This window comes from Agelaius phoeniceus, chromosome 7 (assembly GCF_051311805.1).
Source record: "Agelaius phoeniceus isolate bAgePho1 chromosome 7, bAgePho1.hap1, whole genome shotgun sequence".
NCBI classification, from domain to species: Eukaryota; Metazoa; Chordata; class Aves; order Passeriformes; family Icteridae; genus Agelaius; species Agelaius phoeniceus.
Window position 1 is genome coordinate 50,654,786 of NC_135271.1, and position 27,134 is coordinate 50,681,919.

The 27,134-nt window shown below is 50.6% G+C and overlaps 1 protein-coding gene across 3 annotated transcripts in view; it reads right to left on the bottom strand.

Moving 5' to 3' along the window:
- The window catches only part of ACVR1 (activin A receptor type 1), a 45,825-nt gene extending 19,324 nt beyond the window's left edge, over window positions 1-26,501 (bottom strand). The window contains exon 1 of one of the 3 annotated variants that reach the window (XM_054636371.2): window positions 26,343-26,501. Coding sequence is in view for 1 of the 3 variants with exons in the window: in XM_054636369.2 (XP_054492344.2) it covers window positions 10,878-10,909 (32 nt within the window). In the remaining 2 variants the exon portion in view is untranslated. Of the gene's footprint in view, window positions 1-10,877; window positions 10,925-26,319 lie in introns of those variants that run through there. The other 2 variants (XM_054636370.2, XM_054636369.2) reach the window with 2 other exon arrangements.
- Between the last annotated feature and the right edge of the window lie 633 nt (window positions 26,502-27,134).

A 27,134-nucleotide genomic window follows, 5' to 3' on the forward strand; every position in this document is an offset into this window, starting at 1 on the left:
GGTGTCGGGATCCCTGCTCTGCCTCGGGCAGAACAGCCTGGAGCAGCCCTGGCCCTGTGCCCGCTCACTCAGCTCAGCAAGCCCAGACAGAGGCGGCTCCTGGCACCTGCCTCCTCCTTTGCACACAGGGCACCTCAAAGAGCCAAAGCCACCCCAGGGGCTGCATGGATGGCAGCGGGGGACAGGTCCCTCTGGAGAGCCCTTCAGACTGCAGCGACACCCAGCTCAAGGAAAAGCTGCTTTAAAAACACAAACCCTGAGTTCAGCACTGCTGGGCAGCTCCAGAGCTTAGCCAGCAGCGCCGGCAGCTCTCGGGCACAGCCAGCTCTCCCAGGTAACTCAGGGCTGCAGCCCCGGGCCCAGGTAAAACCAGCATGGGTTGTTTGGTGCTGGTGGGAGCTGCCCCGCCTCTGACACACCCGGGGCGGCCCCGAGAGCCCCATGCCTCCACCCTCCTCACCAGGGCATCCCCCTTGGCCGCTCCAGCCCCTCTCCTGCCAGAGCTGGCCGAGGGGGAGCCCAGCTCTGCTCTCCAGGGAAGGAGGCTGAGCACACGGACCGGGAGCTGGCCACGGTGTGGGACTGAAGCCACGGGAAGCACACACCAGGCCAAACACCTGGAAAACTCTGCTGCTACACGGACTTACCTGGTGTCTTTTCAACCAGTTTACTGGAATTACCAAAGAAACAAATATGCACAAGTATATTTGTACACGTAAGCCCCTGCCCTGTATGTCTCAGGGGGAAGATGAGGATGGCAATCAGACCGACGCCCCCAAAGAGGCAAACAAACCATACTGGAATTTTAAGAGATTTTATGCATTCATACCACGCATGGTCCTCCCAAGGAGAAAAAAAAAGCCCAATACTTCCATTTAAACCCTGCTTCTATGAAGCTGCTCTTCCAGCTGTTCATTTTCCCAAAAGGCTCAAGGCATATCTCATCTGCCTTTGCTGAGAAGAGCTGTGCACATGTGCAGCAGCCTGTAACACACCCACCCAGTGTCCTCACCACCAAACCAAGGGCTGCACCCGTCTGGGCAGCCCGGGACACTCCGGGCTTTTGGCTCACAGCCCTCAGCACAGCCCAGCCACACCGGGTCAGCTGTGCTGGGGGACTGGAGGAGGGAAGGAGCCGGGAGGGAGCCTCTGACCTTTACAAAACACTCATTTTCCCTCAAAAATTATTTGAGAGCATGAGTTCAAAGATCTTGTTCTCACTGCTTAAAAAAAATTACTTTCCCAAAGCAATTAATGGATGTACATAAGCACCAAAGCCTGGTTCTAGTGACACCAGCAAGCACACCCCTTCCAGTTACTGCTTTTAGAGAGAAAAAAAATATACATTTTAATGTAAGGAACAAAATATTCTTTAATAAATCCCCACAGAAAATAGCTATGGATTTAAAGATCAATGAGATATCCAGTTACGATCTGGTACCTGAATTCACAGGAACTTTTTTCCCAAGGGAAGAGTTGGGATTAAACCCAGATAAATGAAGAGGAATTAACAAGCAACCAGCAAAAATACACAAAAGGTGTTTTCCTTTTGCCATTTGATTGGAGCTTCAGGCCGTGCCCTGTGGAACCGCAGCACAGCAGCAAGAGCCACTAGAGGGCATCGGGAACATGGGCAGGGATCCCAGCGCTCGGGATGCGGGGATCCAGCCATCCCAGCGCGGCATGGATGGAGCTGCCAGCACTCCCTGACATACCCCATACCCACAGAGGGATCCCAGTGCCCTGTGCCACACTCCATACCCACACAGGGATCCCAGTGCCCTGTGCCACACTCCATACCCACACAGGGATGCAGGGATCCCAGTGCCCTGTGCCCCACTCCATACCCACACAGGGATGCAGGGATCCCAGTGCCCTGTGCCACACTCCATACCCAGAGAGGGATGCAGGGATCCCAGTGCCCTGTGCCACACTCCATACCCACAGAGGGATGCAGGGATCCCAGTGCCCTGTGCCCCACTCCATACCCACACAGGGATGCAGGGATCCCAGTGCCCTGTGCCACACCCCATACCCACACAGGGATCCCAGTGCCCTGTGCCACACCCCATACCCACACAGGGATCCCAGTGCCCTGTGCCACACCCCATACCCACACCCCATACCCACACAGGGATCCCAGTGCCCTGTGCCACACCCCATACCCACACAGGGATCCCAGTGCCCTGTGCCACACTCCATACCCACACAGGGATGCAGGGATCCCAGCATCCCATGCCACACTCCAGATGCAGCAGTACTGGACACCACAAGGCAGAGCTGGAGGCAGGACACTGTGTCTGAGCCTCAGCCACACACAGGGAAATGTGGATCATTTGGGTTTAACCTCCTCCTGCAAAAGCACATTATTATTGGAAAACTAGAACTTGCTATTGGTAGAAAAGTCTCTTTCAAAGTGGCAGCTCCCAGATTTCCAAACAAACCTGCCATGCAGTGCAGGCAAGGAAGGGACCCTGGCTCCTGGGCAGGCCAGCATCTGCTCCAAGGCAGAAGAGTCTGGAGAAGTCCTTTAAACTGGCTTTGGAAGCCCAAATGAACAATAAGCCAAGGGCAAGGCGGATCAGATGCTTGGTGAGGACACCCAACATAACACACAACTGGTTCAGGTAACAGAGTCTACAGAATCATTATGCTCTCTAGTCATAAAGTCCCAACACTGCAAAATCCACCCTGAAACCCCAATGCTTGTTCCACCTTCACAGCTAATATTGCTCTCTCCTTTCTTCCTAAGAAAACTGTGTCCTGCCAAATCATTCCTGCATGGCCTTACAGCAATGTGTGCTGCAGTTCTGTACTGGGACTGTCGGGACAGCGGCTGCAAGAAGCCAGAGGGGAGAGAAGAACCAGTCCAGACAACCTGAAACACCACAAGGAGCCCTGCAGGCACTGGCTGCTGGGAAGTGGCCTTTAGTCCCCAGAGCCAGTGCTGAGCACAGACCACAGCAGACACTGAGCCACTAATGCAGGAACTTCAGGTTGCATTTCATCTCCATATGACACAGACATGGGAACACGAACATGAGAGCACTCAGACTTTCCAGATGAGATCAGAAGCACCCAGATATCGCTGACAGTCCCAGTGGCCCCCAGCCAAGAGCCCAAGGGCTGTACATATTTTGCATGTACCTCACCAGATTCCTATCAAAAGAAAACATCCATAATACTGGATCACACTTGTGCCATCCACAACAGCCACACACGAGCTGAATTCATCCACAGCTGTGTCTTCAGAAGGAGCAATGTGCATTTAAAGGCAATAATTCACAGCTTGCTCTTTAATTGAATCTCACACAAAGGAGGTGCAGCCCCCAAGCAGCCCCACAAAGGCATTCCTTGCATCAGAGAGCGACAACCTTGGGCAGCCCTTTCTTATGGTCTAAACCTGGTTGCCAGAATTCAAAAGATGGAAACCAGCCACCAACTCCATTTGGTACCCACCTGCAAATGCACAAGGGACACATCCATGCTTTGCAGCTCCAAAAATCTGTCAAAGTGCCACCCAGAAAGACCAAATGTCTAAGATTCAAGTGACCACAATACAGAAAGAGTGAAGGACGGGATACCGGCTCTTCTGTACTCGTGTACAAAGCAAAATCACAGCACTGCTGAGTAAGAATGAAAACACTACATGAAAGGCAACTACACAGTGTAAAGTGTCCTGGAAGTTTCTCCCAGTCAGTAACTCTGACACATTCACAAAGAGCCAATCCCTTGGTTCTTGTAAGAAAAAGAAAAGGTAGCAGAGCATGAGTGCCATATAGAAATAAAAACAGCCTGCTCCCAGGGAACAGGGACAGGACAAGAGAATTCAGCATCAAGCTGTACCAGCGGAGGCTCAGGCTGCACACTGGGGAAAATTCCCTCACAGAAAGGGTTGTCCAGCCTTGGCACAGGCTGCCTGGCACTGTCCAGGGTAGTGGAGTCCCCATCCCAGGAGAGATTTAGAAGTTGTGCAGATGTGTCACATTGGGTTAGCGGTGGCCTTGGCACTGCTGGAAGAATGATTTGACTTCATGATCTTAGAGGGCTTTTCCAACACAAACCATTCAGAGATTCCACGTGGGCAGCAGAACCTCCCTGTGGCTGCAGGAGGCAGAAGGCACTTGCCCCAGTGTAAAAGCTCAGGCTGTGTGTAGGTATTGCATCAGTACAGGGGTCTTGGGCAACCCACTGACAGAAGGCTTACTCAAACAATGAAGCAAGCACAGACACTTTGAAATTGCTCTGCAACTTCCCAGTGCCTTTGAAGACACATGTGTATCTTTCCCTATCGTTTGCTGCCTTGCGGGGTAAATAAATTCACCGGGAGGCAACTGGCAAGGATTAGCATTGCCCTGTGGAACAGCCTTCCCCTGCAGAGCCCGCGTTCAGCAGCGTCGCTTAAAAGCCCTCGCTCACCAAGTCCCTGGCTGTGGCTCACTGCTCACAGCACCGCTGGGAGCACCTGCACAGCGAGGTGTGCAGCTCCACATGGGCAAGAGGCAGCACACAATGAACACGGGGGTTTGCAGGCCCGTGAGCTGCTCAGGGGAATGCTCAGGCTCAGTTTCACCTCACATGAACGAGGTGTGCACAGGTATCTGCTCAAGACACTCAGATACACATGATTACTGTGGCTTCTCACATATTTCACATACAAACAAAGGTGTTATTTTATTATGCTACATGTTTCCTTGCTGTACAGGTACTCTTACATGGCGCACAGACAGCTCCTACCAGAGGAGCATTCTGTAACTACCAGGAAAAAGGCTCCATTACACAGCTGCAAAGTTCCTCGGACATTTTCCCTGTTAGGCACAAGTCATAGCTATAGACAACTTTGAATACCACTCTGCCAAGGCCGCTCTAGATGCCCACAAAGTGAGGAAAATCCCCATCAGGGTCTGGTGACCTTATCTGTGCTGAGGCCTTGGGCTTAGGAGGCAAAGGGAGCACCCCTGCACAGCCTGCTGCCAGACTGCCACACTTTCCCCTAGAATGGTTCTCTTTCCAAGGACAGTACACTCTCACATCTCAATAAAACTGCTAATGAAGATACAAACTCTGTCCAAACAGAACACCTGGATTTATCCAGCAGCCGTGAGTAAGTCCCAAAGCACAAACATTTTCAACTGAGAGATTATTGGGAATTGCCTGTAAAAGTTGTTTCTGAATAGTTTAGGTAAAAAAAGATTAAATTAGCACACAAACCCAAAAGCACCCAGTAACAGTAACTTCCTTTTGACTTACTCAAAGCCTGCCTCTGGGAGCCCCGGCCTGCTTTGGTGCAGCCAGCAACAGCGTGTCTGTTCCAGCTGTTACCCGCGCCCTGTGTGATGAGGGAGCTCGGGCATTCCGGGGCTGCCCATCTCGCACTGCTCCTGCGGCTGTCCTGGCAGGGGAGCAGAGCGCGGGCACCAGCACTCGGCCCCCTCCCACGGGCACAGCAGGGGCACAGCCAGTGCCACCGGACAGGCTCCTGTCCCCAAAGCCACCAGCCCGCAGGGAGAGCCCAGCGCCAGCCCCGGAACCCGCAGCACCCCTGCTCTCCAAATAAACATCGCTCTGCCCCAGAGCTGCGCCGCAATCTCTGCGAGAAACTCACTGAGATCACTGACTGCTAATCATTTTCAAATGCTTTTCAGTAACTAGTTAAATATTACACAGCTCGCCTGTTCAGAGTTTCTGCAGAACACTCCAGCCAACCAAAACAAACATTTCCAAAAACAAATCTTTGGCTTGGTTATCACCAACAAAAGTCCTATTTTTTCCCTTAAAAAAAAAAAAAAGAAGACTGTGGTTTTTTTCCTGGTTCTCCCAGTTTTTCTTTACACAAATTTTAAAAACTCACTTCTTTATTCCGGGTTGCAGAGAAGCCTGGGTCTGATGATGTGCACAGCTTTTAGAGACCATCCCTCACTGGGGCACACCCTGCTGCAAGGTAACAACGTCGTCTAGTTCCTACAAATGCATTAATTAAGCAGCATCTCCCTACAGTCTCAGTGTTTTCACACATGCAGGGGCCTAGAGAGGTGCAAATGCTTTTTCTTCGCAGTCCCTGACGCTATCAGGCCAGATCATTCAGAGCCAAACTCTGGCTGAGGTGAAGGCGCTCCCTGGGCCACAGCACTCCCCAGGTGCCCCCTCAGCTGTGTTGGTATTTCACTCCAGTGAGGACCCTCATTTGCACATCAATAATCCCAGAGAGATCTCGCAGATTTACCCTGGGTAAACCTGAACCTCCAGAGTTATTTTCACAGGGTCATCACCACGAGAATATTCTACTTCTTCCCTTTAGCCCAAGCACCCTACCCTGAGCACAGTTTGGGGTATTTTAATAACAATTAGCCAAAACTTTTTTTTTTAAATCCATTTCATTGCATTATCAGAATAATACAATGGTAGCATGACTCAGCAAACACAGCCACTAGTTAACATAGAACCATCAAAGCTGGAAATATTATAAACATATACATATTTTTATTTGTGTATATACATAAATCTATAAACCTGAGCAGGGCAGGGGCAGGAGAGGTGCAGAGGAACACAGTACATGGCAGGGGTACTGAGGAGGGACAGGAGAGCCTGGCTTCACACCTCCAGCTCACTGCTGAGGGATTAAACTGGCATTAGAGCAGCATTCTTCAGGAGTGATGGGCTGCTACAAAGTCGGAAAGGTTAAGGGACATGGCAAAGTCAGGTGTTCATTCTGCACCCCACTTACAGCTTAACTGCTCCTAGCCTCAGCCAGCCAAAGAAAATTAACCAACATTTATAGAGCAATCGGGCTGAGAACAGCAGCTCCTGACACTCCATAGGCACATGTCATGAAACAGCATTTCCTCTCAGCAGAGCACCTCATTAACCATTACTCTGGAGTCCAGAAAACTGAACGCAATTAGCAATCCCAAGAAGAAAACACCCTGCTGCATAAGAAAGTCAAATCTTCAGAGATTATACTAGACCACCCCAGAATTTTAGCAGCACTGTTCTACAGTTTGGTCTTGCCTGCTTGGACAGGCCAGAGCCACATTATTCTGTGCTTAAATCCAACACACAAACAAAGCAGGTCCTGCTCCAGCCCTGGTGCTCCTCAGCCTCCCCTCTCCCACCTCTCCCAGCAGCAGGGGTGTACAGAGCCTCATGAAACCCAGCAACAACAGCGAGGGGCACCCACCATTAAGGGCAATGTAACCCAAAGCTGACTTGAAGAAGACAGTAAGGTGAAGACCAGCTCAGGCTTTTCTCCGTCTTGAACCTTCCAGTGGTATTTCTGTTCCTCCCACATCAGCAACATCACCCTCAGTGCTGCAGTTCTCAGCTTTACCCTGTTCTCTGTCTCCACCACGATCCTCTCCCTCAAAGCATCCTGCAAGCTGTCCCCCTTTCTCACCTGAGGCTTCATGCGGCACCACAGCCTCCACCACAGGTCTCTGTTCCGCTCACATCTTACCTGTGGCAGCCTCACCTGGGACACTGATCCATCTAACATTCAGGCCTAAAACAGCTCGAGAACTTTGCAAGTCACTTTGTCCTGGCATTCCTCAGCTGCTGTTACAGCTGTGTCTCCTTTGAGCTCTCAGGCAAACCAACCCTTGTGTTCCCCCGGTACAGGAGCTCCCCATCACTGTCCCAGCTGATGTCCATCCCTGCCTGCTGTGCACCCCTCAGTCCAACCATCAGGCACCTGGTCACCTCTCCAAACACCAAATGTGTCACAATTATACACAATTCTGACTCTTCTTTCCAGAGCTGTTTCAAGAATTCCCTTTCCACCTATTTAGCTGTATGCTGTCAAACTCATACATCTCACATGGCCTTGACAAGCCTGACTGCAGTCGCAGATCTTCTGAAAACCATTCCATGGATTCATACAGGCTTTTGGTTTAATTGCTGCAGAAGCCAACAGCAGCCAGTCTCATCCCTGTTTAACAGCTAAATTCCTATGGCTGACCCCACACACACTCAGCTGCAGATGTGAAGCACAATGAAAGCTCGAGCTCTCCTTTGGGACCAGTCTGGCTTTGGAGCTCTGCACAGACTGCCCGAGAGCACCACACCTACCAGCAGCTGGGAACAAGGCCACACTCACCATTCCAGGGAGCTTATGGCACATGTCCAGTGGCTATTTCCAAGGCCCAACATCTCTGCACAGAGCACCCAGCCACGACTGGAAATGCTGAGGACAGAGAGTCAAAGACCACCTTCACCAACTGCTCCTGAACACAGTAAGCACCCAAACATGCTTTGGGCCACCAGCCCTCCTCACCCATAGGCTGTGATGGAGGAAGAGATCACTCTGAATAGGACACAAGGCAGCTCTTGCTCACACACAGACCATTCCACTCTTTCTCAAACAACATCAAGTCATTTTCCTCAGAGGAGAACTCAAGCTAAAGGAGTAAATGTACTTCCCACAAATAACCTGCTATACAAACTGTTCCTACAAAGGGTCAAAAAGCACTGAAGCGCTGTCAAAGGCATGAGGAAATAAATTTTGGATACTCTGGATAGTAACTGTCACCAACCTGTCAGCCAGATAATGCTGAAGGAAAGGACCAACAGTGAGTACAAAAAGGTTTCCATGTCCCTACCACTCACGGCTCAGTGGAAAATGGAAAGCCAGGTTGGTCAACAAGGCCAGATCTGACTTCACAGAAACCTTCAGCATTTTCACTCATCTTCTGGCCACAAGACAGACTCTTCTGGGTTTCATGCTCTAAAGTTTTCCACTCACAAAGCAGCATCAAAACTCTATCCCAGGTTCTCACCAGCGTAGCTCTAATTGTGAGCGCTCTGAAGTTAGCAGGAACACAGCTGCAGAGAGAAAGCAGAAGCTGCCATGTCTGCCTGTGAGCATTCAGTTAGGCCAGGAACCATCTGAACTTCAGCTGGACTAGACACTAAGAAAACCACAATAAAATGGACTGAGGCATCCAAAATTATTCACAGAAAATAGGCCAGACCAGGCATGAAAACATCTGGGCTTGGCTTGAGTCATGAACCACATGAGCAAGACACCCCACTGCTGCCTGCGGGCCCAAGTGAGGAATGTGAGCAGCACAAAGGTAGGCAGAGCAGTCTCCCACACCCAGATTCCCTTTCTGCATCTTCCTCCACCAAACATGCAACAGGCCCTTTATTCTGACATGTCTTGCATATCCCAGTCCAGTGGGATCTCCAAGGATGGTATTTCTGGGACATCAGGTAATGCACACACGACCACAGCTGGTCAGCCAGCCAGCTCCAGGCACGTATTCCCACTTCTGAGACAAAAACAAGGCCAAAAAGGGTTAAACCATTCCAACCCTGGCACGCATGTCCAGCTGGCCAACACTGTCCATGCTCCAAGGATCCCTTACTCTGCTACACCAACACACACCAGCTCCCCCTGCTCCCTCCCACCCTCATCCCAGTAACTTACACAAACTGATGAGGACAAGATTATCCCAGCTGTAAGCAGCAAACAGCCAAGACCTCATATACCAGAAGGACTGCAGCAGCTCAGCTCCTGTGTCCCTCAATGAGTCAGTGTCAGCACTATTCCCTTTCAGCTTTACAGCATTGAGGCAAGTGAAGGCAGCATTCTCACCAGAACTGCTCTCTGAGGCCAGAAAGCCCCAAAGGACTCTATGCCACGGTGGGAAAGACAGGGATGGGCCACTGACCAGAAACTGTTACTGCCTAGACTCCGTAATGAAAGAGGGGAAAAAGCAAAGATTAAGGAGGAAGTCAGCAGAACTTCAGTGATTAATTAAAAATAATCTGCTCATACATTTTGGAAATAAGCCTGACAGGACAAACAGGTATGAAAGAGACACAGGACACAGTATATTCATGCACTTAATATAACACAGAAAATGGACAGACTATTATACATATAACCTATGGACTAATCCAGGAAATCCCTTTTCTGGCCACCACATGTACTCCTAACATGCATTTCAGCACTCTCACTTCAGAGTGGATTGACCTGGGTCCCCTCACTGGAAGGTGCTACCACATATGGCTCCAAGCTGCCCAACAGAGGCTGAGAACATGACGCCCACATTTCAGGACAGAGCACATTTGCCATACACCAGGAACAGAGCTTGCAGCTTAGTCTCCTCCAGGAGAAATCCAACATCCACATGCCCAAACCACTCTGCAACTCACAATAAATGGAGCTCCTGGCAGGGACAAGCTTCAAAGAACCACTGGTGCTCCAAGAGAGAGGCCCAATGTGGTAAGAGGCACAGAGCCACCCAACCCCAGAAGCGTGTTTGACCAACAGCCCCTCAGCTCTGCATCCCCAAAACCCAGAGGCAGCTGCTGAGGGCAAGCAGGATGCCAAGAGGGGTGAGAATTAACTTTTCACAGGAAAAGGGGGGGTGCACACCCGAAGCAAGCCTGCTGTCCCTGCTCAAGGCAGAGCTCAGTGCCACGGTGGTGCCCCACAGCTGGCACCGGGCACTGCCAGCCCAGGACTGCTTTCCAGGGACAGCCCTGCCTCCTCAGCACCGCTCACTCCATTAATGAGGGTTTTATCTCTCCCTTTTCCTGTCAGCTCAGATCCAGACAGGCTGACTCTGTTAACATTAGAATGCTTATTTTTCCCCTATCCACTATCTCCAAGCCAAAACAACATCTGGAACTTCAGCCTGCCATACAAAGAGAGACAGATTATAACTGGAAAAAGCTACACATCAGCTTCCCAAGCTTTATATGTTTCTGCTTTTATCTCAACTTCCCACATGTACCTTCCAAACAGCTCCACAGGGAGAAGAACTGATTCCTTCATAGAGACTCCCAAACACAATGTAAGGCCCCTTCCATTTCAGATTATCAGAAAAATAACAGGAGCAAAACTGATAGGAAAGTTTAGAGTAAGAATTTACCATCTGCTCCTTGCACAAAAGAGAGGTGACATACCAGTGACCTAGAAAAGGAAATTAAACAAAGAATATTACTTTTGTGTGTTACTTGATAAAGTAATGGAAGAAAAATCTGGCGCCATTTCAGACTACATAAAGGTCCTTCTTTAACAGACAGCTGTCTCCAGTGTCATTTAAGTGTGCTTTTTGCTTAGATCATGGTCAATGAATCATGAAAATCAATACAGATGGAAAACATAAAACCACGCTGCAGACAGGCTCAGCAGTGGAGCGTGTACCAACTAGCACCAGCCTCGGCTGGAGAGAGTCGTGCCAAATAAACACAGACTAGTTTTTCCAACAACATTTATTTAACTCTTAGTAGTTAATTAACAGAAGTCATGACTACTGGTTATTTTCTAACCAGCCATCCCACTGCAGTTGCACACGCCAGGCTCACCACCCGAGCTCTGCCCTGCGGCTGCCGGCGCTCGCGGCCTCGCCCACAGCTGCCCCTGGCCCAGCTCGGTGATCAGGGACAGCCTCGCCCACGGCTGCCCCCGGCCCAGCTCGGTGATCAGGGACAGCCTCACCCACAGCTGCCCCCGGCCCAGCTCGGTGATCAGGGACAGCCTCGCCCACAGCTGCCCCCGGCCCAGCTCGGTGATCAGGGACAGCCTCGCCCACAGCTGCCCCCGGCCCAGCTCGGTGATCAGGGACAGCCTCAGCCACAGCTGCCCCCGGCCCAGCTCGGTGATCAGGGACAGCCTCGCCCACAGCTGCCCCCGGCCCAGCTCGGTGATCAGGGACAGCCTCGCCCACAGCTGCCCCGGCCCAGCTCGGTGATCAGGGACAGCCTCGCCCACAGCTGCCCCCGGCCCAGCTCGGTGATCAGGGACAGCCTCGCCCACAGCTGCCCCGGCCCAGCTCGGTGATCAGGGACAGCCTCGCCCACAGCTGCCCCGGCCCAGCTCGGTGATCAGGGACAGCCTCAGCCACAGCTTTCCCCGGCCCAGCTCGGTGATCAGGGACAGCCTCGCCCACGGCTGCCCCTGGCCCAGCTCGGTGATCAGGGACAGCCTCGCCCACAGCTGCCCCGGCCCAGCTCGGTGATCAGGGACAGCCTCAGCCACAGCTGCCCCCGGCCCAGCTCGGTGATCAGGGACAGCCTCAGCCACAGCTGCCCCCGGCCCAGCTCGGTGATCAGGGACAGCCTCAGCCACAGCTGCCCCCGGCCCAGCTCCGTGATCAGGGACAGCAGGGCCAGGCCATGGAGGCCGAGTGGCTCTCCAGAGCAGCCCAGCTCCGCTGTCCCGCTCTCCTCCGCTGGCAGCAGCTCCGTGTCCCCAGCGGCCCGCCTGGGCCAGCCTGCTGGGCCAGCCCTGCCCCACGGCCACGCTGCTGTGCTGCCTGCTAAGCAACCAACGCTCTCGGAGCAGGAATTCTCATTTCCCAGCCCCCCTGGACCAGTCACCCCACTGCTGGTCCGGGCTGCAGGAAGCTGCCATGCTGCTGCCAATCGCAGTATTATTTTCAGCTGACAATCATGTAAAACCAATTTGAATGGCCAAAGCAGAGTGAAGTGTATGTTTTCAGGAACAAACAAAACAAGTGTCACGGGTTTCTGTGCCTAGCATCAGAGTTTTAACATAACAGAGAGTAGAACCCAATTAAAATAGTTCTCGTTGAACGGAATCGGCCGTGTTGCAAGTGGAAGGACAGAGAGCCAACCTCACATTGTACCAATGCTTTGACAGTCTCATAGCAATGACCATCAGTTCAAACACGCAGCTCATGCCAACTCCAGTGAAGCAACAGCAGCATAAGCTCAAAATGGTAATTTGCTGCTGAATACAGACAGAAACTCTGTGCAACACTCAGAAATTAGTCATGTTTTAGCAGATTTTTGCTTTGCACCCAGCTGTTGCTTGTTCACAAGGCACCTACTCACATATTAGCCATTTTCCCTCTGAAAAGCAGGATTAACTCACAGCAATAGTACTCAGCAGCAATGACACTTGGCCCGCCCAGCCCCTGTGCCCGTGGGTCCCCAGCCTGCCCTGCAGCAGCCAGGCACTCCAAAGGAAGCTGAGCAGTGCCAGCAAACAAGCAGATCTGAGCTGAATAAACTAATTCTCTACCGATGTTTTTAATACATTATTTTTCTGACAGTAGGCTGAAAAAAAATTACTAAATCATCTCCAAAACCCTCAGAACTGACTGAATAATATGAACTCACTTGACAGTATGAGCTGGTAAAAACAGAAGTCACCCCTACTGATGTGCACAGCCCTTTGGGAACATTCACCACCAACACGGAAAAGACTGAGTTCCTTTGTACCAGAGCTTTCCCACTGAGGGCTGATGGCAAGGACTTCCCACGTGTCCCTGTCACCATTTTCAGGACACATCATCTGTCCCCATGGCTTCCCAGAGCAAAGATAATCACAAACTGGGCTAGCAGAGTTTGAAGCTAAAACCAGTGAGTCGCTATTGTGTGAACTTGATTATTGGTCGGGTTTGTTTCTCATGAAGACATATTTATGCAGTCAAACAAAATCTGCTCTGCCTAGCACTTCCCTGAACCCCAAGAGCACTGCAGCAGCATTCTCCCAATACCCATTGCATGACCATGCAGGAAACTGAACTGCAGCTACCTACACAAGTTACACCAGTGAACTACTTAACCAAGAAAAGCACTTCGATCTCATCTCTTTCTGTTCCCATTCTTAACACCATGATCATTTCCACTCACTCCAAGCTCCTCAAAGTGATCATTTGGGGAAGACAAGGGTTGCTGGGCACCAGTCAACACTGACCTACTGATACAAACACACTGCTGCAAGAAGCCCTTCTAACAACTGAGCTTTAGCCAAGAACTCTGCTAAGAGATGACTCCTCTGCTCAGAGGAGCAGCTGCTCAGAGACACCTATTTTTGGACCTGCTACTGTACATTACCTCCTCCAGCAGCAATAAACCCCACATGTCCGTGCAGCACTCAGTGCTCTGCTCCCGAGCTCTGGAGCCCTGCCACTGTCCCACCTCCATGCACCCAGGGGCAGGCAGGCTGCTCTCAGCACCACGGGTAAGCCTGGAGCACAAGGCCGGTCTTGTCCGCAAACTGCTGGGAACACGAACTCCAAGCAGAGGCTCTGCTCCATGGTCTGTATTTGACCAAACAACACAGCCTCGGCTCACCTGCCACCAGGTGAGGAGGAGAGGGCAGGAGATGTTTGAACAGCTCTGCTGTCACCCCTGCAAAGGCCTGAGATGTCACTGCACCATGAGAGAGCTACCAGCAGCACCACCTTGGAGCAGGCAGAACAAGCCACAGAAAAACCCCAAAAACACTGAGTTCCCACAGCAGGGCTACAAAGAAATCAAACAGCTTCAAAATAATTCTGTGGTAAACCTCCCAGGGGCAGAGTTGCCAAACTAGCAATTCTAGGGAGGGCTGGACAAGCCAGAGCTCTCTGCAGGTCTGCACGGCTCCCTGGGAGAAAGCAACCCCCTGGCCACCCGAAAATCCAGCCAGGCTGCACAAGCTGCTCCCAGCAAGGAGCACCACACTGACTTCAGCACTGCTCGGAGCATTTCACTCCACTTGAGCAGGGATGTACTTGGGATGGAACTCTCTTTGGTCTGCTACCAGGAAAAAAACAGCTACAGAAATGAAAAATAAACCCAACTGAGTAATTGTGTGAGCATAATGATTCAAAATTCAAAGTTTAAAACAAACAAAACAAAAAAATTCCCCACAACCCACACACTCGGAATTTTACCTGGTTACCTGAAATTTTCAAAACAGCATTTTACATTGGTATGGGTGGAATATTCATTTCAGGTTTTGCTGCTTCCAAGTTGATCAAGGTGATTTAAGTCAGGAAGTTAAGAACAATTTAAATAACCAATTTTAGATCTGATTTTGTACTTATTTTTTTTCTTTTGTAAGAAGGGTTTAATTGTTGTTGAAGACAAATGAACATCTTGTTAAGACTAACTAAATAGTCTTTAAAAGACCGTTTCCCTCTCCATCCCTCTACTCCAACACCCAGAAACTCAGGTCCCCATTTTTTATGGAAAAGAATACATTTGTTTTGATTCTTCACTCTTATAAATACAATACTTTAATGTTTATTTTTAATTGGAGAACAGGTCTCAGTGGCCTGACTGTGCTAATAATGTAGGAAAAATGATCAAGGCCTTTTGCAAGTCAGGCCCATTACGAGCCCAAGGACACAGGAGCGGCAGCCCCCGAGCTGACCCAGGCAGAGGCAGCAGGGTGAGCGTGCCGGGGTGACCGGGGCAGGGGAGACAGGAGCAGCCTGAGTCTCAGCTCCTGGATCTGCTGTGCTGCTTTTGGGAGCCCTGGGCACGGCCCCCCCTGCCCACGCACTGCCATGACAGGGTGGAAGGTCTGAAACACCCTCTGAAGATCCCTGACCTGTTAGATGGGAGGGAGTGTTTAACCACCTTTAAACACTCCTCATGATGCAGCTGGGCTGAGCATTTAACAGGCTTTATTTAGCATTTACTATGGGGTTTTATGAAAAACAAGTAAACAAAAATACAAATTAAAGTCAACCCAAAACAGTTCAGCCATTTAAAGTAATTTTAACTTTTATACTCCAGACGCACAACCCCAAAGGTGCTGCCTGTTCCTGCACAGCCTTCAGGGGAGAGTCAGCTCAGCAATGAAAATCTCATGGATTCCTCAAATCTTTCCAAAAAGATTTGTTCTAAGACTAATTTAGTCTAAGTTTTAGCTTGCTAGTTTGTAACTCAGAATTAAATCAGATGCTATTTTTTTGCATGTTTTACATGGAAAATATTTACTTTGTTCCTTTACTGTATTTAAACATCTTAAATTACTTTAACAGAGAAGACATGCTCTTCATGGGTTTTTTGTTTGTTTGTTTTGTACGAAAGTAGCCTTTCAAGATCAGAGAATCAACAGAATCTCCTGGTAAGATCAGATACTCAAATATTTCCTTGGTGTCTAAGAAACTGACCAGCTATTACAGCAGAAAACCCACCTCCATGCTCACCTCTAACTCATATTGGCCATACAAGCCTCTTTCCTTTGGCCTTGGTTTGCTTCTTGACACAGTAGCTACTCAAGACCCATAATTATGTCCCAAAAAGAAGGTAACACATTAAGCACTTTTTTCCTCCAGCTGTGGTCCCAAGAACAATTTGGGTAAAACCTGCAAGCTGCACCAAGCTGTCAGCTAACACACTCACAGGTGCCTTTCAAACAATTATGACATTCAACATTTTTGGCTTGTCCAACATTCATTTTTTAATTAATATGCCTTTATGAAGTCAAGTTCAGAAGAATCCCTCTTTCATATACAACCAAACACACCTGTGGGACTGAAACAAGATCAACCATGTCAAAAAGCCCAAAGATTTTTGGAAGACTATTTCAGAACTTGGAGAGAAAGCCCCACATTTGGTATCCTTTCCCACTGCTGGCACACCGACCCCTCAGAGACTTCACTTAGAGCCTCTGGGTCACTGCTGTTTGTGGCTTTGGTCTGGGTTCACATGCCTTCGTGTCCACACTGGCCAGCAGCTCAGAACAAAGCTTTTCTAGGCCCACTCCGGCTGGGCTGGGTGAGCCATGCCCCTCTGGGGAGGGTCCCAGCAGCGCAGGGACAAACAAAGGGCTGTGCTCTCCAGCCCTTGTCCCTGCACTGGGACAAGCCACACCCGGGAGCAGAGCCCTGCCGCTGCCCACAAGGGCAGCTGTGAAACCACAGTCCCACCCTGTGAGACATCACAGGTGCTCCTGGGAACTTCTCAGGCCAGGCCATCCCAAGGCAGACACACAATCCTTTGCCATCACATTTCTCCTCACCTGCCAGCAAGGAGCTTGCCACCACAGCGAGAGCGAGCTGTGGTCACCCGAGCAAGGCAGCCCACCCCAGACCTCACTGATGTGTTTCCAGGACTGTTTCATCCACTCTCAGCACAAGAGGCATGTGCAGAGGTGAACAGCACCAGCTGTCAGCAGTAACTTACGCTGTCAGACACTTGGCCACACGCCGGGCCCTCTGCCATTCCCTCCTCTGATGGAGCCCCACAGAGTGTCCCTGAGTGCCCCTCTTCCACACTGCACCCCCAGTTACTTGTACCTGTAATGGGGGCCAAACACCATCTTGGTTCTCCAGAACTCTCCTTTAGGAGACCCTACAGCAGAGACCACCTTCGCTCCCAGCACAGGGGCTCTTCACCCCATAAACCTTGCAGCCCCAGGGCCACTTTCAGCTCACAGGCATGTGAATTCCTACCAGGAGGCAGCCAAAAGCTCTGCACGAGGCTCCTTCCCTCCCCAGGAAAACAAGGATTTGCCAATTTGTTTTGCTCAGTCACCCAGCGGCACACACACCCCTGAAGATGCTCCTCTTCCCAGATTTCCATCACAGACAGGAAAACTGTGAATCTCTGTCTTCAAGGAGAGAACCTGTTGATGTTTTCACTCGGGTCTCAAAAGTGCCACCAAGTACCAGGAGACAAACACGGCAGACTTTCCAAAGCTGCCAGGAACAGTTCTCACTATTCCTCACAGGAGCACTGCAGGCTGTCACTGGGGCCACACAGGAGTGATGCTGCAGAGCAAGAGCAATGGTGACAGAACCCCGTACATGGGAACAGCGGCCTCTGAATTGCACCCACTTCACATCAGGCTCAAAATACAAGCGACTCTCAAAGCGCCTTTCTTCTGCCTCCATCTGCCACTGCGTTGCTGTGCTGTGGCTCTATGGACTCAGCCTTGTGGAACAGCTTCCAGTTAATTCACCTTTTCCATTTGCTTTAGTCCACTCCCCAGAGCTCCATATCCAGTAGATATTTATTTTAAAGCTAAGCCAAAACCATTCAAACGCTAACACTTCAGGGCCTTCAATACTCCTGGTTGCACACAGTAGGGCCTCTTTTAGAATAAAGAGCGTCCACTTTGGGAACTAAACCAACATAATTATAATTGGGCTGCATGTCAAAGTTTTACAAATCCCCAGACTGGAAATAAAGTAGGTTTTACTCCTCACAGATCCTTTGTTACAGAAGGCATAAAACTGCACTGCAGCCTCAGGAACACCAATTCCTCACCAGAGATTCCAGCAACTGTGTAAGAAAACTGAGCTTCAAAATCCAGTTTGCTGTTCTGGCTCCTCACTGCATGGCATTCTGGCTTTCCTAATGGAGAAACAAGACAAAGTTCCCTCAAAATCCTGGACACTGTTCCACATGAAAGTCCAATACATATTTTCTTTGAATATCTAAACAATGTCCAGGATCAAATCCCAACCAAAAAGATGAAGTCAAGGACTTTTCCAGTCATTAAAACATGCCATTTTTGCATCAGGCATGGAAATACCATATTTCTTTCAGACTTCTGATGGTGTTTAGGTTTTTATTTCCATAATTTAGGAACAGCCATATTGATTTACTCATTCTTCAAAATATTACTTGTGTCATAAGGAAGCTGTATGGAGGGAAGGGAATAAACAGGTTCAGATTTTAGAACAGGTTTTGCAGAACAACCATGCCCAGGTTTGCTTTAGGGGTATGACACGAGTCTTACAAATGTGTAAAATATCTACACCAAGACAGAAAAAACACCCTATTGTTTCGGCAAGCTGGGACATGTTACTCAGATTATTCTCCACTGGAGGTTGATGCAAACATGCCAGGTCCACAAACACACACAAAAGTGTCTACGTGGCATTTCTGGCACATTTGTAAAGGCCCAACTGACAACCAACTAATGTGGGAGAGCAAAAGCCATGCCAAGGAGTCGCTGAAGAATTTAAGAAGTGCTCAGGCTCAAGGGCAGGCCCCATGAGAGCAGAGATGGAGGAGAGGCCAAGGAAGCCAGCACAGCCCACCTTGCCGAGCAGCCTCTTAGGTGGAGCTTTCTCTTCTATCCCAGTGGCTTGAAATAACTTGAATGTTTCTTTCTGGACAGAGACGGGTTCAAATTATGCAAAGAAGCTGGAGGACAGCCAAGACTCAAAGGCTTTAACCTTGATCCCAACCACAAAGATGCACCTCTGCTCTCACAGACGGGCGTTTGCCAGCTGGTCTGGGCACAAAGCGCTGCCCAGCTGAGCTAAAGGGAGAGGAACAAGACATCAAAGAGAGATCCTGTGCTCCTCTGGCAGGGAGGACAGCTCCCGAGCCCAGAGATAAGCAGAGATGGTCCCACACCACATAGACACCTTGCCACCCCTAACGAAGGAAAACGGGTGGAGTAAAAAGGTGCTTGCACGGCAATTTTCATCATCATTTCATTTAGTCTCAGGATCTAGACAGGTTTTGCAACTCAGTCCAAAAATAAAGGTCAAGTGGAATAAAAGTTACTTAGATCAACACTCAATATGTAAGAATGCACGTCCAGAAAAGAATTTCCTATGTTTTTCAAGTATTTATTTTTCTATTATAATCACAATTCCAAAGAGAACACACCCCTCCGTTTTGTTGTGGTTTTTTTTTAAATTCACAAGGATCAGTATTTTTTTCATGTGCTAAGGGTACCTCTCAAATGCTCTTTTTTATCATTTAACTTGAGCCAGTATTTAGAAGTCAAATTAAAAATAGTCTTTTTTTAAATGCACAACTTATTGTAAATTCCACTCCTAAGGAGATAGGAATTTGTTAGTTTAACACTCAGACTGGTGCACTACAAGTTGTACATGTTTTTGCTCTGACAACAGAAAATGAGGAGTAGAACACAGTGTAATCCTACAAGACTGACTGCCACAAACTCCACTGCCAAATCATCCTCCTGATCCTGAAATCAGCTGGAATTGTCCTTTTCTTCTTCTTTTTTTTTCCCCACTGGTTCCACTTACATTTATCATCCTGTGCACATACTTTTATATCTCTATCTTTATTGCCAGTTAGTCTTTAAGTTCTATTCAGCACCTTCTGGAGAACGGAAAGTTTTTATTCTCTATGTTGTTTATCACTCCAGCCTGGGATTTGCCCAGCCCATGCATCAAAGTTGATGTTTTAGCAGGCTGCTACCCACAACTGCAGCTGCAGCAAGCAGTTTACTCTCCAGCAGCAGTGAGGACTGCAATTAAATGGATTAAAAAAAATAAAATTACTCCTTATGAAGTCAAGACGAGTTTTAATGTGCAGTACAAACCTGCAGCATGGACACAGCTTTAACCAATAACCAACCTGCAGCGTATCACCTATCTCTTCTCTAACATAAGAGTATCATAACATAATATGATACACTTGATATTCTCTTAAATCAAACCATTACCTTTTCATTTTGTTTTCACTTTTAAAATTCAGCCTTAAAATTGCTTTAATTGTTGCAGTCCTCCCACACAAATACAAGAGACAAGTTTATTGCAATGGAGAGCCCTAAATAGCACAGTCTGGTTTAGGCTGACTAATACAAACACACATTTTGTTTAATTTTACATTTGTTCCTAGGGAGATCTTGCTCTCATTCCTCTCCCTCGTGCTGCACAGCACCTGACAGCACAGGACACCACCGCCCCGGCGGCTGAGCAGCGTGGGCAGCTCTGGCTCCGTGTGGCAGCTCGGGGGACAGGCTGGCCACGGCTGTCACCGTCCTGCGGACAAGGGAGGCCAGGCCGGCATGTGGGACCGCCAAAAACGAGAGTCCGAGCACATCCTGGTGTCACAGCCAGGGCCAAGGGTCCGAGCACATCCTGGTGTCACAGCCAGGGCCAAGGGTCCGAGCACATCCTGGTGTCACAGCCAGGGCCAAGGGTCCGAGCACATCCTGGTGTCACAGCCAGGGCCAAGAGCAAGCCAGCAGCAAGGAGACCGCAGGGACTCTCCGTGGGGAGCAGAGCACAGCAGGTCCCAGGCACACCAAACACACCCATGGTGCACCCAAGCAAGGCAGCAGCCTTCACAAACACTCCGAGGCAGCTCACAGCCCTCTGCATCTGCTCAGCCACTCGCCTCAGAAATGCCTCCTTAGCACCAGCACAAGAAAAATACCTGGGAATTAACCTGGGTTAGAAATAACCTGGCACAGGCAGACTTAAGTTTTAACCAAATGAATGCCTTATCCAGTGTATCAGATGGCCAGAGACGCCAGAACAGGAAAAAGAACAGCACATGGAGAAGGAGAAGTAGGACTACTCACTCCCCTGCCATTAGTAGCCGGCAAAAAGGTTTGCGCAACCACAGCCCCAGGTGCCTCAAACCACGGAGCCAGGAACCCCAAGGCATTCGCGGGGAGGGCTGGAGGGGCCTGCTGGGGCACACCGACTCCTGAAAGCAGGGCTCAGCAGCTTCCAGGACTTCAAAGGGAAGCCTCTTGTAGGCTGGGAGCCATCCGCGCAGCCAAAGGCGGCTGGGCTGGCGGGGCTGCCAGCCCGCTCCTGCTGTCACAGGAGCCTCGCCAGCCTAACAGCAGACCCGCGATTACAAGAGGGCTTTGCTGGCCTCTCCTCTGCAGCTCATTAGCACAGGTAAGGTCTGCAGTCAGAACAACAAAGTCCCGACCTGCAGTGAGCACAGCTCACTACGACTGCTCTGCAAGACAAGGAACAGCTCCTCCTACCAGCTTCCATTCAACAGCCTGACCAGCTTAGCATGCTGAGAAGGAACGTTCCAGGCACTCGGGACAGAAGGTTTAAGTGCTGCAGCAACACATCTTCTGTAAAAAGGCCCAGATAACAGCTTTTGGTGCTCCCCCTCACAATCTCCTATCTCCATCTTGGTCATTTCAGACAACAGAAATTACTCCAAAGGCAGCCTTGGACAATCACCAAAATGGATGTCTTGGTTTTAATAAGCTTTTCTTAACAAAGCCAAAGCCTTCCTTTCCCTAAAGCAGACTGGAGTTACTCTACAACAGGCTCCAGACACTTTCAGACCCATCTTTCCAGCAGCATCATAGGCCACTGAACTGCCTCTGCACACCAAAGGGAGGAACCACTCACAACACACAGCCCGAACCAGCAATAAGCTGACTCCACAAGAGGCCAGGAGCAGATGCTCAGGAAAGAGCATAAGGACACAGCATAAAAGGGTCATTCCTCCATGCTCCTCTCATTCCAGCCCCACACCTCCCAGTCAAAGGTAAATTCCCAAGCCCAAAGCTGCACCTGAATCACTGCATTTTCTGGCCCCCCACAGGCCTACCAACAGATTCAGCTGTTCCTCAAAAGAAGAATAAGGCTCCTGAATATCCCACTGCAATCAGTCTATAGCTTAGACTATAAACTATTGGTTTTAACTTTAAAGCTGCTGACAATTGATTACACCCAGTATTCCCCATTTCTTGCATAATAAGGAATTACCTAACACCATCCCTTCCCATTTACTCACATCAATTGTGACTTTAAGATCTCTATAGTATTTTCTTTCAAGCATTTCTCCCCTCAGCAAGTCAGTTTATTTACACACCACCTCACCCAGCCTTGCAAAACCAGGCTGAGCCAACGTCCTGTAGAGCAAAAACAGGGCCCAAGCTTGAAGAAACTGTGGAGCTGAAGGATATTGATTATCCCAATTGCTTAGGGACTTACGATGCCTTTGTAATCAAACAGAAGCCCATCCCTTGGGATAAGGGACCTTGATCCGGGGGGCTTGAGAGGTGTTTCAGAGCTGGCAGCACGCCAGTTTGCGGCACAAGGAAGGCAAGGCACGTTCCCAGCAGCGCTGGCAGAGCCCTGTGTCCAAGAAGCCCAGCACAGGCCGGGCACAGCCAGCACTGGGGCAGCCAGCAGGGCGAGGCACTGCCGGGAGGGCAGGAGCACAGCAAAAGAGGGATCTGCACCGCCTGCCACACTGCCCAGTATTCAGGAGCAGATGGATCATGGCTCTGGCCCTCCAGGGGAAGGGCAGCGTGTGAACTGCCAGCAGAGAACACGGGCACTGGAACTGCAGCGCTGCTTTCTCCCGCACAAAGGAAGAGCTGCGTACTGACTGCACTGGGAGCACGGGCACACTCCTCGGGCTCCTTCCAGGAAACAGCACCATGCACTTCATGGCAAAGGTGTGCTCCAACGCTGCTTCATAACTGCAGCTCGCTCCCTGTGGATCTTCTCACCAGAGCAGAAATCTGGGAGTGTGTTCTGAACAACCTCAATCCACAGATGCAACTCACTCTGAAACAGGAACCTGCGAGCACTGTACACACACAATTCCAGAAGACCACGTGTTAAGGAGGGCATAACCATCACCTGAGACTGGGTCAGGTGCACACTCATGGTCCAATGTAACACAGAAAACTATTGCACTACAACCACTTAATCTTATTGGACTGTACTTCTACACTTTTGAAAGCATTACTCCAAAACCATGTTCTGGCTGCAAACATAGTGGGGAAAAAAAAGGAATTCCTTGAAAGCATTTCCATGGAATTCCTTACATTTTGTAGTCAACAACATTTGATAAATTCATGATCCCAGAACAGTTTTCAAACACATGTGAATTCAGCTTTCCAACATTGCTAGAAAACACCATCATTCCTGATTTTTTTACAGCTATGTACCGGATATAAATGCCTTACACTCACATGTGGCCACAGAACTTGTCCACAGCAGTGCTCAGAAGGTGAGGATCTTGATAGCACCTGGTATCTCTGTACCTAAGGTGCTCTTAAACTCTCAGTCTTGACTACCCTCAGGTCCTAAAGTAACTAATCCATCCCCTGAGCCAGGTGCACACCCTGGCTGAGGCCAGCCCGTCACCCAGCTCTGATATCCCTGAATCCTCACACACAGGGCAGCAATCACCCATGTCCAACACCACCACTGCAATCTGCTGTAGCTCCTGACAGATGCACAGGTGAGCAGGACAAGTTTTCAACCCGTTTATACACACTAGATCAGGTATCAAGATGCCCATTTGAGAGTTTCAATACCAAGAATTCAAATGAATTCAAGTAGCTTTTTTTTGGCAGGGACAAGAAGGGCTGAACGGGTGCCTAATTATTTCACAACGGCTGTCCCTAGATCCTATTTTAGCATCGGGCTTTCATTAAATTTAAGCATGACTTCAGAGTACCAGCTGGCTGAAAAAAACAAAAACCACAAACACAACCCACTCACAACACCCCACGGGTGTTCTTTCCCCCGCCCATGTTCCCTTCCTACCCTCACCGAGGGCTTGGAGGACTCCAGTTCCATTTGGAAAGCCAGCCTCAAAAGCAGATAAGTTCTGCAGGAAATGGCTATATTTAGCCCTCCCCTTTCACCTCAGCTCCTCCACACACGTGGATTCTCCTGCAAAAGGATCTTTCTACTCAGTGATAGAGGTGATCTTCAGCAGGTCACCTCAGCAGAAAGAATGCAACCAACTTCATACGTGTTAAGAGAAGAGCGTGAACAACCACCAGAATATCAAACATTCAGCCACTAAGGCATACAATAAAATTCTCACGTCTCAAAGCGTGTTGAATTGCAAGCTCCAGGAACACGATGTGCCCAAAATCACTTTCTGAGCGGTGCCCATGGAGGGCAAGGCTGAACCTCTGCACACACTATCTGCGTTTTCACCAATTTTGTCAGTAACTAACACAGCCATCCTACTCTCTACAGAATATAAACATGAGGCAACGAACTTCACAGCTCTGCAACTAAAATATTTTTCTAATAAATAATTTTCTAAATTCGTTTCCTAATAAAAAATAAGAAAACAGTTAACAATGGTTCCTGGGCAGTGAATATCAGCAACACCTCTGGAAACATCATCAGCACCAGGTCAGTAGGATTTCCCTTTCCCAGCTTGAAACTTTGAAACACATTATAAGACTTAAAAGTGAAAACATATGAAGGGGCTTTTCCTCCCCTGGAGTTGTTTTGTTTAAATTATATTTTTTAATATGTTTTGTTTAAATTATATTCACCTGATATAATTCTGTCCTAACCATGGTTTAGGCCTGTAAGAGCTGATTATTTACAAACTGAGGAGGCTGAAGTGTGAACTAAAAGTTTGTCCCATCACGAAGACAGAACAAAACGCACCTCTCACCCAGTGTGAGGAGACAAAGAGGCAAAGGGTTACAGTCAGGAACCACTCCCAAGTCCTGTGCCACTGGGCCAGGAGCACACATGGCCCCCTGAAACAGAGGAATGCAGGCCTTATCCCAGCAAACAAATCCCGAGGGAAGGCAAACCTCTGAAACCACTGCACACACTTAACACCTCCTGGGGAGAGCACAGGGCATACAGGAACTTTTTGTTCCCTTAAAACAGATCTCTAACACCTCCTCCTCAAAAAAAAAAAGGTTTCGGCCATCAAAGGGCCCAGCCGTGCACTTGAGAGCTCTCCACAGCCAGGACTCCAGCTTTCCCATTTCAATTGCAAGGCACCCCAGCACTCTTCAAACAGCTCCAGCCCTTCAAGGACAGGGCTCCGAGAGTATTTGCAAAGTGCCTGCTGCATTCCAGGTCACCACCCTCCCTCTGAAGATGAGTATGAGGATCACAGCAAAGATCGTATTACAGGAAACAAAAGAAAAGTGAAAGTTTAAAAATAGACTTGTCATTGCCCACAGCTAACTGCTATAGCCACAGGAGTCTTCTTCAAGGAGAAGCTGGGCTTCAATGCAGACCATAAAAACACACGAGATTTGGAAAAAGAATCTGTTCTCTTCTGAGAACTCAATGCATCGTTGTAAAACGTGGTTTTGTACAAACGTGCCAGTTCTGCAGCTCAGTCCAGAACCTGGAAGTTCCCACCAGTAACACCATCCTGCGGCACTGGTGCCTCCAGCACACCTACATGAACCCCAGCTCTTGGAGAACCGGATGAAGCTGAGCTGCTCTCTCAATTACTGGAAAACAAAGCGGCTTAGTTTCAATTTATGTAAAAATACTGCGAGAAACTAAAGTTGTTTTAGCACTTTTAATAGAATTGCCTGGGCAGCTTCCCCTCCTAGATTCACGGCCAGATTTCACAGAGCAGCATGCGGGTCCGGAGCCGCCAGGTCAGCACGCACACCTGAGCGGGCTGAGAGCGGCTGAGTGCCCAGGGCCGTGCTACCGGGCAGCCCGAGTCCCGGCAGGAGCCAGCCCCTCCTGCCCCCGGGCCCGGGCTCAGGAGCCGCTCCGGCGGCTCTGGCCGCGGCAGCAGCCCCTTTAGCAGATGACCAGCACAGGGACTTTGGCCTGCACCTCGGCTATGCCCATCAACCCTCGGGCTTCCAGCGCACTGCCGTGGGCAGCGGCAGCACACCCACGGGGAGCTCGCCGCGCTCCGCGCCGCCCACCCGGGGAGCTCCCGCAGCCGCACGGCAGCCACGGGCAGGGAAATTCACTCTGCCCGGCCAAAACACCGCACGTTAATGAGAGCGGGGAGAAGGGAAGCCGCAGCCCTGCCCGCCGCGCGGCACCGCGGCGATGCTGCGCCCTCCGAGCGCGGCCGCGGCGCCGCGGGGCCTTTGTGCGCCCCCCGCCCGGACCGGGACCCCGCGGCGCCGCCCCCGCCAACCCTCCCGCCGGCGGGACCGACCTGCTCCGGCGGCACGGACTCACCCGCTGGGCCGGCGCGACGGGGCGGGACGGAGCCGTAGGGAGCTGGCGGCGCGGGCCGTGCTGCGGCGCTGCCCCGCTCGGGCCGGCGGGGCCGGGGGCGGCCGCGGGCGGCGGCGGCTCCGCTGACAAAGGAGCGCGGGCGGGGCAGCGCCCGCACCGGCAATGGCCGAGCGTCACTTCCGCCCGCCGCCCCGCCCAGCGCCCCCTGCCGGCGCCGCGGGGACACGGCGGGTGCGGGCTCGGGCTCGGGTTGCGTTCGGGTTCGGGTTCGGGTTCGGGTTCGGGTTCGGGTTCGGGTTCGGGTTCGGGCTCGGGCTCGGGCTCGGGCTCGGGCTTGATGGAACGGAAAGCCCGTCCCGAGCAGCGGACTGAGGCACAGAAGTATCCAAGCACGGTGGGCGGCCCTCAGGGCCTGGTCCCGGCTGGGCCGGGCCGGCAGAGCCCATGGGGTCACCGGTGCCACTCCAGAGCTCGGGGCACAGCAGTGTCCGGGCTGTGTCCGGCTGGCTCTGGGATGGCCCCGGGAGGAGACTCCAGCCCTGCCCGGGCTCTGCTCGGGGCAGGGGCTCTGCCTGCTGTGCCGGGAGCTCCGGGGTTCAGCCCTGCCCGCGGCTCTGGGGCCGGAGCTGGGCACGGAGCAGAGCCTGGGCCTGCTCCAACCTCCCTGCACATGGGGACACACGGGGACAGACGGACACACGGGGACAGACGGACACACAGGGACAGACAGACACATAGGGACAGACGACACACAGGGACAGACGGACACACAGGGACAGACGGACACACGGG